At 47.9% G+C, this 12,171-nt stretch overlaps 1 protein-coding gene across 1 annotated transcript in view; it reads right to left on the reverse strand.

Moving 5' to 3' along the window:
- Positions 1-2,180: 2,180 nt before the first annotated feature.
- Positions 2,181-12,171, reverse strand: part of GRB2 (growth factor receptor bound protein 2) — a 72,149-nt gene continuing 62,158 nt past the window's right edge. The window contains exons 4-6 of the mRNA XM_043585260.1: positions 8,988-9,110; positions 5,512-5,680; positions 2,181-4,326 (exon numbers count right to left, since the gene is read on the reverse strand). Of these exons, the coding sequence (XP_043441195.1) occupies positions 4,141-4,326; positions 5,512-5,680; positions 8,988-9,110 (478 nt within the window). The 3' untranslated portion in view covers positions 2,181-4,140. The remainder of the gene's footprint in view (positions 4,327-5,511; positions 5,681-8,987; positions 9,111-12,171) is intronic.

Here is a 12,171-nt window from a genome sequence, read left to right on the forward strand (position 1 = left end):
CTCATCAATATGATGGAATACAAAGTCTGCCTCCTAGGGTTTTGGGAGAAGTGAGTAATACATAAGATGTCAAGCACGATACCAGAAATAGGGTATTTGCTCAATACAGGTTTCTCCTCTCTGTCCATCTGCGGCAGAGGCTGGCTGTCATCTTCTCCTCTCACAGTTTGTGAGTTCAAGCTCTGAGTTAGGTTCTGCACTGACAGTTCACTCTCTCCCTAGGCCCCTGCCCCTCCGCCACTCATGCTCCCACTCTCTCTCAAAATAAACTAAAAACAAAACCACCAAATGAACACACGCTTCAAGAGCATATACAGCGTCTCCCTGTTCTTTAGTGTAAAACAGGGCTCAGGACTGGAGAACGTGCATTTCATGGAAACATGGTGTCTTGGGGAATGAAAGCATTTCTAAGGCACCAGATACCATTCCGTGTTCATTCTTCCCAGTCATCCAGGCGCTCTGGTAAAGCAGAGCTCCATCCACACATCGCCGACTGTAAGCAGGTCAAGGGGGCAAGACAAGGAAAGGCAGACTTCCTGTGCCCCTGGCCTTATCTCTTTCCATGACGTCGGTGTCTGTGCCCTCAAGCACCATCTTGGAGTACCTGAAGGTGGGGTCTGGTGCTGCAGAGACTGCCTTGAGGCCCTCGATGGGAGCTGTCAGCACTGCTCCCTCTGCAATCGTGTTTGAAAATGAGACTGCTACCAGTGAGCCGGGCGTACTGGACCTCCTGCCGCTGCAGGGCCACTGCAGTGAGTGCAGTACGAGGAAGTCTCAAGGCCACTCGTCCGCCTGACTCGTAGGCATCAAACGCAGCTGAGCTGTCCATGGGGCATGCCTCCCCAGGAATTACACATTCATGGTGGAAGGGGATCCAAACACCAAGAAACCTGTGACCAAACTCTGCAAAAGCATCACCGTTCCCATTAATTCCAATGCTGTTCTGACGCAATGAGTCAAACAGAGCAAAAAGCCACAAGGAGGCTGATGGGCAGGGCCTTAAGTTTTCACTAAAATGGCCCCACTTTGGAAACAACTGCTCAGCTTCGGAGTAGCTAGCACAGGTGGTCCAGGAGACCAGCAGAGTCCAGCAGGACAGTATCCACTGAGGCCATCGAAGAAATGCGAATTGAAAACTACTGCACAAGTAGGGCAACCACAAATGAGGTAGCATGCTGAACTGTATTTAAGAACTAGACCACGAACACGGGGCCCCTGGGTGGCTGAGTCGGTTAAGCGTCCTACTCTTGGTTTTGGCTTAGGTCATGATCTCACGGTACACGAGTTTGAACCGGGCACGGGGCTCTGCATGGACAGTGTGGAGCCTGCTTGGGATTCTCTCTCTCCCTCTCAAAGTAAATAACTTAAAAAAGAAAAAAAAAAAGATTCTGTCTCCCTCCTTCTTTCTCTCCCCCACTGGCACAGTCTCCCAATTTCTTGCTCTCAAAAACAAAACACAACAACAACAAACATAAAACACACACAACACAGACCAAGAAATTCCTTGGGTTCAATTTCCATCAGGCTCTCCCCAAACAACACTTGTTTGGTCTAGGACAGCCAGCATGATGTGGTCAGACACTCCTGGTCTCACCCTGCAACAGCCAGCTGAGCAGACGCTTTTTTTAGCTACTTAGCACATGGAGACTGCTTCAACACACAGCATTCTGTGCCTCTGTCCTTTATTTAAGGGAGGGGGAGAGGGGATGAGAACCAAAGAAGCCATGCTCTTTTGGTTAAGCGTCTGACTTGGGCTCAGGTCATGATCTCACAGTTCGCAGGCTCAAGCCCCACATGGGGCTCTCTGCTGTCAGCAAGGAGCCTGCTTCAGAGCCTCTGTTCCCCCTAATCTCTCTGCCCCTTCCCCTGCTCACGCGCTCTCAAACATAAACGTTAAAAAAAAAAAAACCCAAAACACCAGGCATGCCTGGCTGTGCCCTCAAGCATCTCGGAGCACCCAAGGGTGGGGTCTGGGCATCCACATTGTGAACAAGCCCCCCAGGGACCCTGATGAACAGCTGAGTGTGGGCATCCTTAATTCAGGGGCCCAGCAAGACCCACATGCTCCCCAAGGGGCTAGGTGAGTCAGAAAACAGGACACAGGAGTCCTGACATCTGACACAGCTTTTAGGTTTTTACTTTAAGACGAAAGGGGGAAAAAAAGGAGAAAAGATACAGAGTGAAGAATTCATTGTATGTTTATTATTCACAGTTAATCACTACCTACCAAATGCTATCCGCAGAGTTAAAGGATTAAGTACATAAGTCTTTTTATTTAAACACTGATTTTTTTTTTAAATATATACACACAAAACTTAGTTTAGCAAGGCTTCATGATATACACCAATTCCAAAATAAAACAATCAAATGGTCCAGGTGTAGAATGCCAGAGATTCCTCTTATCATCACCAAGGAAAGGAGAAGCTACCAGAAAGGACGTGAGGTGGCAGATGCTCCGTCCAGAAGAGCAGCCGCCTCCGGGGCCTCTGAGTACTCCGGGCCGAGTCCCGCTCCATAACCAAAGTCCAGGGGAGACTCCAACCTCCAACCAATTGGAGACTTCAGAATCCAAAGGCCGTCACCAACTCCGGGCAGCCCCATTTTTTGTTGCAGGAATGGGATCAGGTGGAGAAAGTTCACAGGCACATCACTATGAGGGGCAAGCAGCTGACAAGGCGTGCAGAGAGAGCTCTGCCATGGACACGGCCTTCCTACATTTCCCACTTGTCCTTCCCCAAACAGTCCCTGCCTCACGGAGACACTTCCTGGGGGGGGGGGGGCAGCTATAAACACAGCCCCCTGGGAACAGAGACACGAAAACCCAGCCACTTCATCAACGCTGCCCCAGTGCTCGCCTGGGCAGGTTAGGGAGTCAGCACAAACGAAGAAAGCCACGGACACCTCTGTTTCAGAGCAAGAAAAATGGAAGCTCTCATCTTCCACCCCAGTGCTGGAACACAGTACAACCTGGGACAGTCACAGAGGGACGTTTTAATTTCCTTGGGCTTTCCTGTTTGGAACTTGCTGGCTCCAGGGTTTTGTGTCTGGAGGGGGTGGGGGGAAGGGCGGTGGGCGCTCTGGAGTTGAGGAGGGGCAGACAACAGCCTAGATCACGAGGTCAAGGACTCTGACCCCCCTCCTCCCTAGGTGAGATCCAGTCCGATGTGGGAGAAGCTGTAACCTCTCCTCCTTCCCCGGCAGCAGGTGCCACTGCAAACCCCAGAGGGCTGGACAAATATTAAAGCTGAACGTTCCAGGCTCGTGGCTGTGGACAGGCAGAAATGCCCACACCCTCCACCTGCGCTGGCCTCCTCTCCTCTACCCCGCTCCCTCTCTCCCTCCCCCTACCCAGGGAGGATGATGTACACAGAGTAGGAGACAAATTGGCTGAAAAGCTCTGGACTGTCTTTAACTTATTTTAAAACAAATAAAAAAAAAAAAAAAACACCACTCATAAGCAACTCTTGAAATAAGGAAAAAGGCACTATGAAAAATCAACGTGCTTAATGATACCACGTGGAGAGAAAACAACATAGAAAAGAGACAAAGGTTTTCAGGTTGACTTTTCTCGGGAAGCCGTGAGGGGCCAACAGTCCTTCCTTTTGCCCTGCTCCATTTCCAACTGTGTCACAAGACGCTGGGGCTGGGGGCCGCCCCTCTGGCAGAAGGTGACCGGCAGGGGCTGCCACCCACTGCCCTCTCCTCTGTGCATCGAGGAGCACAACGACGGCTGTTCTTTCTTCTGTCATTCCGACTACGACAGACAGTTTGCATAGAGAAAATACCAGCCTGCTTGGTTTCTTTTCTTTTATTATTGGCATCAGCTAGGACTATATGTGGTATTAGACGTCATGCACTGATGGACAGAAGAGGAAAAGGATGAAAAAGAGGAGAAAGGAGCAGCGGTGAAAATTTGTAATAAAAACTCTTTTCTTAATTTATAGGTAAGTTTTGGCATTTTTATATCCAACACCCCCTCCCGCCCCCCCCAAAGTTCCAACCAAAGTGAGAGGGTCACCAGGTGACCCAGCCAGGTGTTCTGAGCTCCCTCACGGGCTGCTGTTAAGGCAGCTCGTGGGTTTAAATCTTTTGTATGTGTTTTAAATTTTTCACTTTCTTTAAATAATCTCTTCTTGATTCTTAGACGTTCCGGTTCACAGGGGTGACGTAATTGCGGGGAAACATGCCGGTCTGCCCGTGGCAGGCCCCTTTCCACCAGTTGGGATCTGAGTTATCCATGACGTGGATAAAGTCTCCCCGACGGAATCCCAGCTCTCCATCCTCCTGGGGATCAAAGTCAAAGAGGGCCTGGACGTATGTTGGTTGCTGCAGAAGAGGGGCAGGGAAAGAGCACATGCTGGGTCTCTGCTCACAGCCAGCCCCCTGCTAGGTGGGGCTGGTCACAAGGGCGCAACAGATGTGTGCGACTCTTTATGTCTCCTGAGATGACCTCCCATTTCTCCTCCCCCTCCATTTATCCTTATAGGTCCTACGTCTACTCTCGTGGGTACAGACTACTTTCACCAAAGCCCACAACACGCTAGAACACGCTGGAGTCTATTCCGCCACGGCGGCCAGGGCACCACACCATCGAAGCAAGTACTGCTTTCTCAGGGAAGGAACTTGGGAAACAGCAATCAGGCTTTGGTTTACAACTCCAGGCTTTGAAAAGGCTTTACTTCCCATCACTTTATTGCTTATAAAGTCCTTAAGGTTTTACAGAGTCAATAGCTTAAATAAAGTAAGGTGGAGGGCCACCTGGGTGGCTCAGTCGGTTAAGTGTCCGACTCTTAATTTCTGCTTAGGTCAGTTCGAGCTCCACAATGGGCTCTGTGCGGTCCGTGCACAGCCTGCCTGGCATTCTCTCTCTGCCCCTCCCCCCCACTCGCGCTCTTCAGAATAAAAACTTTAAATAAATAAATAAAACAAACAGGGGCGCCTGGGTGGCTCAGTCGGTTAAGCGTCTGACTTCAGCTCAGGTCATGATCTCACGGTCCGTGAGTTCGAGCCCCGCGTTGGACTCTGTGCCCTCAGCTCAGAGCCTGGAGCCTGCTTCGGATTCTGTGTCTCCCTCTCTCCCTGCCCCTCCCCTGCTCATGCTCTGTCTCTGTCTCAAAAATAAATAAAAACATTAAAAAAATTTGTTTGAAACAAACAAAAGTGGAGCTCCCCGTAACATAGGAATACAGGAATGAGCGTGGACTCCACTCCCTCAACAAGCGAGGTTTTCCTCCTAACTTGCTTCCAGCGATACAATATTGGACAGCGTTAAAGACCGTTTCCCTAGAGAGACATAGGTGGTAACCAGCAACGCACTGCCTCAGCCGAGGGAGCCTCTGGAAAAGGCAAAGCTATTTTGTTTCAACCACAAACCTTTAACATGAGCTAAAGGTAGTATTTTGAACAATGAGCACAGAAGCCCTGGCGGTAATCCTCTGAGAAGGTACTGGCCTGCCCGAGGAGCTACTCTGAATCGCTCAAAGTGATCCCAGTCTCTCTGATGAGGCTTACCTGCGGCACCTGTTCTATGTCCCGGAGGAATATCTGCTGGTTTCTGGACACGGATGTAGATCTGTGATAATCTACCAGCTCATTCAAAGAGTTGAATTTCACCACCCAGAGGAAGTACTTCCCAGCTCCATCTCGGAGCACCTTGAAGTGCTGCACGTCATTCCCAAACCTGGGGGCGCAGAGAACAGGTCAGAGGGCTCTGTCCTGGCTCCCTGGGGGTCACCGGCCCATCAGATCAAGGAGGGGTCTTGTGAGGACTAGTATTCTGGCAACACTCCTCACAGGCTGAGGCACAAGAAGACTCCCTCGCTGGAGAGTTAGGACACCAAGTGCTCCTGAGAAGCCCCTAGGGAACTGATGCTCACCAGTGATGACAGGAAGTACCCTGGCCAGATAGGGAAACCCTGTCCATCAGTTCAATTCTGAAGATGTTTGTAAAACAGAAGAGAATGGCCCAACCTATGGCATGCCTCTGCGTGCCCTGCACCGTACCACATCAAACAGAACCTCATTCAAGGCAGAGAATGTGACTTTGTTAACTTTTCAAGCAAAAAAATAATTAAAACCTTATGTGAGATTTCAAGATGACAAAAGGTGGGACAGGAAGGAGAGAGAGGAGGGACTGGACATACTTTCAACAACTTTCCCGGAACTGGGACAGTTTAGAGTCACGATTCCTGCGTAGGGATTTTAGTTCTACTCATGGGAGAAAAGTATCAGAACAAAAGGACGTAACAGAACAGTAAGTCCAAGAGGCGTGCCTATCACCTTCTTCCATCAACCCACAGGAGTGGGACCGCGACTGGGTGCTGACCGCCCCTGACCACAGTGCTACGTGGCTGGAGCAGCAGCTCAGCAAGGCTCTGCCTGTCCTGCTCACTGCTGGGTCCTCAGCAGGGGCACCAGTGCTCAGCCCTCACAAGGCACTTGATGAACATCTGTAAATGAAGGACAGCGTCTCTTCTCTCCTTCAGTCTTAAAGGGGGAAAGAAATGGAAAAACTTCTTAAAAACCACCCAGCAGGTGGCAGCACTGGGCCTCAAGCAGGGGATTCCAAGAGTTCAGAAACCGTGTTGCTGTTTCATGGGAATCCCTGTGTGCCGGGAGGAAGGAGGCCACATTCAAGAGACACTTCTGACTCCACAGAAGCCACGGAAGCCTAACCCCCACCGGTGTGAGGCAGACAGTTTCTAAAAGGTGTACTGGGTCCAGACAGTGAGCTGTTACCTACCACAGTGTTTTCCATCACTGACTCACATCTTGACAACAGAGAAACATCTCAGAGACTGTGGATTCTTGAATCTCCTTTGAGAAGGTTTTTTTTTTCCTCAGTGTTTATTTATTTATTCTGAGAGAGAGAGAGGGAGGGGCAGAGACAGATGGAGAGAGAGAATCTCAAGCAGGCTCTGCACCTGCAGCACAGAGCCCAATGTGGGGCTTGATCCTACGAACCGTGAGACCATGGCCCTGAGTATCTTGAGGTGTGATTACTACCTTGATGTTTCTTGTTATCCTGTGTTTCATCATCTGTTTCCTTACGTTTTATGCTGATCTGAGTAGAAATCAAACACTATCAAACGAGGAGGACAAGCAGTTACTCGTGGGTTAGTTCTGAGTGACGGCCACCACCATGGCAGGTGGTATGAGGTTGGAGGCCTTGATTACCAGTAAGTACTGTGCATGCTCATGCGGTAGCCAATGGCAATCTCCTGAAACCATTCCATTTTATCAAATAAAACTTTAGGGGCGCCTGGGTGGCTCAGTCAGTTAAGTGTCCGACTTCGGCTCAGATCACTATCTCACGGTCCGTGAGTCCGAGCCCCACGTCCGGCTCTGAGCTGATGGCTCAGAGCCTGGAGCCTGCCTCCGATTCTGTGTCTCCCTCTCTCTCTGCCCCTCCCCCGTTCATGCTCTGTCTCTGTCTCAAAAATAAACGTTAAAAAAATTAAAAAAAAACAAAACAAAACTTTAAAGAGCCCATGCATTTACTGTTTCAAAAATAAAATTTGAAACAGATGTTATTACTACCTTCAACAACACAAACACCTAGGGGGCACCTGGGTGGCTCAGTGGGTTAAGCATCTGACTCTTGATTTCGGCTCAGGTCATGATCCCAGGGTCGTGGGATGCAGCCCCACATTGAGCTCTGAGCTGACAGCCAGAGCCTGCTTGGGATTTTCTCTGCCTCTCTCTCTCAAATAAATGAAACTTTAAAAAAAAAAAAAAAAAAAAAAAAAAGGCATTGGTAGAAGAGGAAAATTCTGATGATAATAATTAGAACCGGTTTGACTTTTTCATGTTGGGACTAAAAAAACTCACTCTATAGGACACTGATCTGTGAAGTACTGTATCACAAAAAACCGCCTCCCATACCTTCAGTGAGGAAAGGAACACAAAAATTCAGTTTAAATCTACATTTCCAAAAACCATACTGGTTCCTAAAATGAAACAAGATATTCAGTTGGTTCTGGAAACTGAAATATCTACATTCTGTGCAAATGGCAAATAAATCGTCTTATGGGCTTCGCTTAAAACTAATCAATGTAGGGGTGCCTGGATGGCTCAGTTGGTTAAGCATCTGACTTAAGTTCAGGTCATTATCTCATGGTTTGTGAATTCAAGTCCCATGTCGGGCTCTGTGCTGACAGCTAATAGCCTGGAGCTTGAAGGTTTAGGATTCTGTGTCTCCCTCCCTGTCTGCCCCTACCCTGTTCATGCTCTGTCTCTCTCAAAAATAAATACACATTAAAAAAATTAATTAACCTTTCAAGTTTTTATTTAAATTCTAGTTAGTTAACATATAGTGTAATATTAGTTTCAGGAGAATTTAATGACTCATCACTTACATACAACACCCAGTGATCTGGGTCTGCATGTAACCTAATCACACTGTCGTATAAATGATGTATAAGTGATGTGTAAGATTCCCAGGGCAGGGGTGCCTATGATAATACATTAAATGGAAAAAGATGGAGTCAAAACACATATGGAAATGACACTGATTAAAAATCCTTATTTCACAGATGAGAAGCGATCTGCTCTGAACCCTCAAGGTTCCAACCTCTAGCCTCCATGATTCCTTGGGCGGTAAAATTCCCACCTTCCCCATTCGTTCCCAGCTTTCCAGTTCCCCTTCACATTTATATCTACCGCAGGGGAAAGCAAAACACCCCCAAACCCTTGTGTTAACCTTTTAAAGGCAAAGTGAGAGGCCCAGGACGGTGTAGATTCAAGCTAGGCATCACCAACTGAACGCTGGAGTCACGGGGCTCTAAACTCAATGCTGGTAGAATTTTTAAGAGGAGCCAGAAATTACTATTTTAATGTACAACTTTCTGATTTGGTAAAACACAGTTTAGGCCAATCCTTTACCAGCCGCTAACCTTTGGTGTGTGTAGCCAGACACCCGGCCTGTGGCTTCACAATTCAGATCATCAGAGAGAGGACTCCAGGAGACCAGAGCGGGAAGTACTTACTTGACAGAGAGGGAGAAGTCCCCAGGGGCACTCTCACTCTCTCGGATAAGAAAGGCCCCATCATGCCGCTGTTTGCTAAGCATTTCTTCTGCTTTGGCTCTGGGGATTTTGCCAAAAAACCACCTAAGGAAGGAAGACAAGCCAGTCAACATCTGCTTCCCCACAAAGAAACGGGATATCCAGCCTCCGAAATGTGAGTAACAGAACACTCCTTGCCAAAGGAAGGGGCCTCCCTCTTTACCCTCTAGTGTCAACATGCCCCACAAAGCCATTCAAGTCAGCTTCTCCCTTGAGAGATGGACCATCTCCCTTCAAATGACTGTTCCCTACCCTACTCTCCAGAAAGTGACTCATAAGGCATGATCGTGGGCCACTCTTCCTATAGAGGAAGACACTTAAAGATGGGCCTCCCGGGCCAAGGACCACTGGGCTCCCTACTGACTCATCAGTAGGGCACTGGGGAAAGCCCGGGTCTGTCAATATGAAGCACCGGAAGAACCACATAAGGAAAGACAGGCCTCTACTTGCAGCCATTTGCCAAGGTCACGGTTTTGCTACAGTGGGTTTAAGGGAAATGGAGGTAGGAAACCGGAAGGCCCAGAAACTCGAGACAGGGCTACTTCTTGTAACGGCCCAAGGCAAAGAGGGTCAGGCTCTGAGAGAGCAGCCTCTGCTATCACAAAGGCTGGCACTCCTCTCGAGGCCCCGCTCTCTGCCATCACTGCTCAGAGTCGGCTTCTAGGAACCATCAGGAACATTATAATTTATCCTATGCAGAGGCAGCTAGTGGCAAAATTCAGCTTTTCATTTGGAGGTTACAGATTCTTCTGCTCTCAATGCTAATTCACCTTGGCCACAAGAAAAAGTGGGTGAATTCATGCAAAACTATGGGAGTATCTGGCCTGTGGAGGAGGAGGAGGAGGAGGAGGAGGAGGAGGAGGAGGAGGAGGACGACCGGTGAAAAGAGCTTAAAGTCATAGCTGCCTATTTCACACGAAAACCATTACTAATTAGGATGAGTGAACTGTGAAAACAATACTCTCTTTTCAAATTTGTCTTTAATGTGTTATTATTTTAAAAAGCAATGATAGGGGTGCCTGGGTGGCTCGATCAGTTAAGCATCCAACTCCTGATTCTGGTTAAGGTCATGGATCTCACGGTTTGGGAGATCGAGTGCCATGCTGACGGTGTGGAGGCATGGAGCCTGCTTGGGATTCTCTCTCTCTCTCTCTCTCTCTCTCTCTCTCTCTCTCTGCTCCTCCCTGGCTCACTTTCTCTCTCAAAATAAACAAACACACATTTAAAAAAATAAAAAGCAATGGTATTACTTAGAGCTAATAAAGATCTATCTGCTTCATCAGACTCTTTACATGATACTTTGGAAGTCTGTTTATATATACAAGCTGTAATAACAAAGGTACCAGAAAGTCCGTTAAAGTAATAAATCTAACTTCTACCTTACAAGTACGGAATCTCTAAAGTAACATACTAAAAAAATTTTTTTAATGTTTTTATTTATTTTTGAGACAGAGAGGGACAGAGCATGAGCAGGGGAGGGGCAGAGAGAGAGGAAGACACAGAATCTGAAGCAGGCTCCAGGCTCTGAGCTGTCAGCACAGAGCCCGACGCGGGGCTCAAACTCACGGACTGTGAGAACATGACCTGAGCTGAAGTCAGACGCTTAACCGACTGAGCCACCCAGGCGCCCCTCTAAGGTAACATACTATACGGACATTCAAATGGAGTGAGCTGCTAGGGAAGATATGTTCAGAAGCTGCTATTAGCTGGATTCACCTTTAAACACTCCTAAACCTACCTTCTTGTGCGTTCCTCATGTTGAGTACTATAATGCCAGGTTGCTGAGGAGCTGCTACGAGCTAGCTTCTGGCTCCTACAAGTAACTCAAGGGTAAGTCCTCCAGGCCTGGAAGTCAGGCCGCACGAGAGACGTCACATATTAATACAACAGAATGATCTCCAACTACGAAAGAGCAGCTGACTAGCATAGATATTCGTCGAGTAAAAATAAAAAGCAAGACTTCCCTCAAAGTCCCCACAGCAGCAACTGTCAGCAGTTATGGGGGGTCGATTTTAGACCCTTGCTTCCGACGCACAAATTCGTAGATCTGGCCAGTGTTTTCCTGCCCCAGCTTAAAACTAACTCAGTTTTGTTTTCAGTTAAAAAAGATAAACTTGGGGCGCCTGGGTGGCTCAGTCGGTTGAGCGTCTGACTTCGGCTCAGGTCATGATCTCGTAGTTGACGAGTTCGAGCCCCGCATCAGGCTCTGGGCTGACAGCTCATAGCCTGGAGCCTGTTTCAGATTCTGTGTCTCCTTCTCTCTCTGACCCTCCCCCATTCATGCTCTGTCTCTGTCTCAAAAATAAATAAACGGGGGCGCCTGGATGGCTCAGTTGGTTAAGCGTCCGACTTCAGCTCAGGTCACGGTCTCGCGGTCCGTGAGTTCGAACCCCGCGTCGGGCTCTGGGCTGATGGCTCGGAGCCTGGAGCCTGCTTCCAATTCTGTGTCTCCCTCTCTCTCTGCCCCTCCCCTGTTCATGCTCTGTCTCTCTCTCTCTCTCAAAAACAAATAAACGTTAAATAAAAAAAATAAACGTTAAAAAAAAGAATAAAAAAAAAAGATAAACTATAGTGAAATAAAGTACTCTGTATTGGGATTTTTACAAAGTAAACACACTCATTATAAGCACCCAGATGGAAAACCAGAAAATTAGCTGGAGACCATTTTATACTTCTTTTGTATCTGCTTCCGTTTTTACTAATCTCTCTCTCTCTTCTCTCTCTCTTCCTCTCTCTCCCTCTCTCCCCCTCTCCCTCTCATGGATGTCCCGGAACATAAGGGGTATTCGTACAACATAAGCAATCGCTCCCAGTTACAACATTTAAATAGTGACACGTATATGTAACAACATGACTACGGTCACAATCTTTTAAATCTTTCAAAGTTGGGTTTATACTCTGACACAAATAGCAAAGGAGAAAGCTAACGAGAGGAGGTGGCTCATGTCCAATTTAATTCTTTACTATACCCCACAGGCTCCCATCCACATGCGCTCAGTGTGAAAAGCATAGATCTGGATCCACCCCCAGTATGTACAACCCGTGGTGCAACACTTCTGCCACCAATCACTTGGTAGTCTGTTTAATTTGTTAACCTGAATGCTGT

Source organism: Prionailurus bengalensis, chromosome E1 (genome assembly GCF_016509475.1).
Source record: "Prionailurus bengalensis isolate Pbe53 chromosome E1, Fcat_Pben_1.1_paternal_pri, whole genome shotgun sequence".
NCBI classification, from domain to species: Eukaryota; Metazoa; Chordata; class Mammalia; order Carnivora; family Felidae; genus Prionailurus; species Prionailurus bengalensis.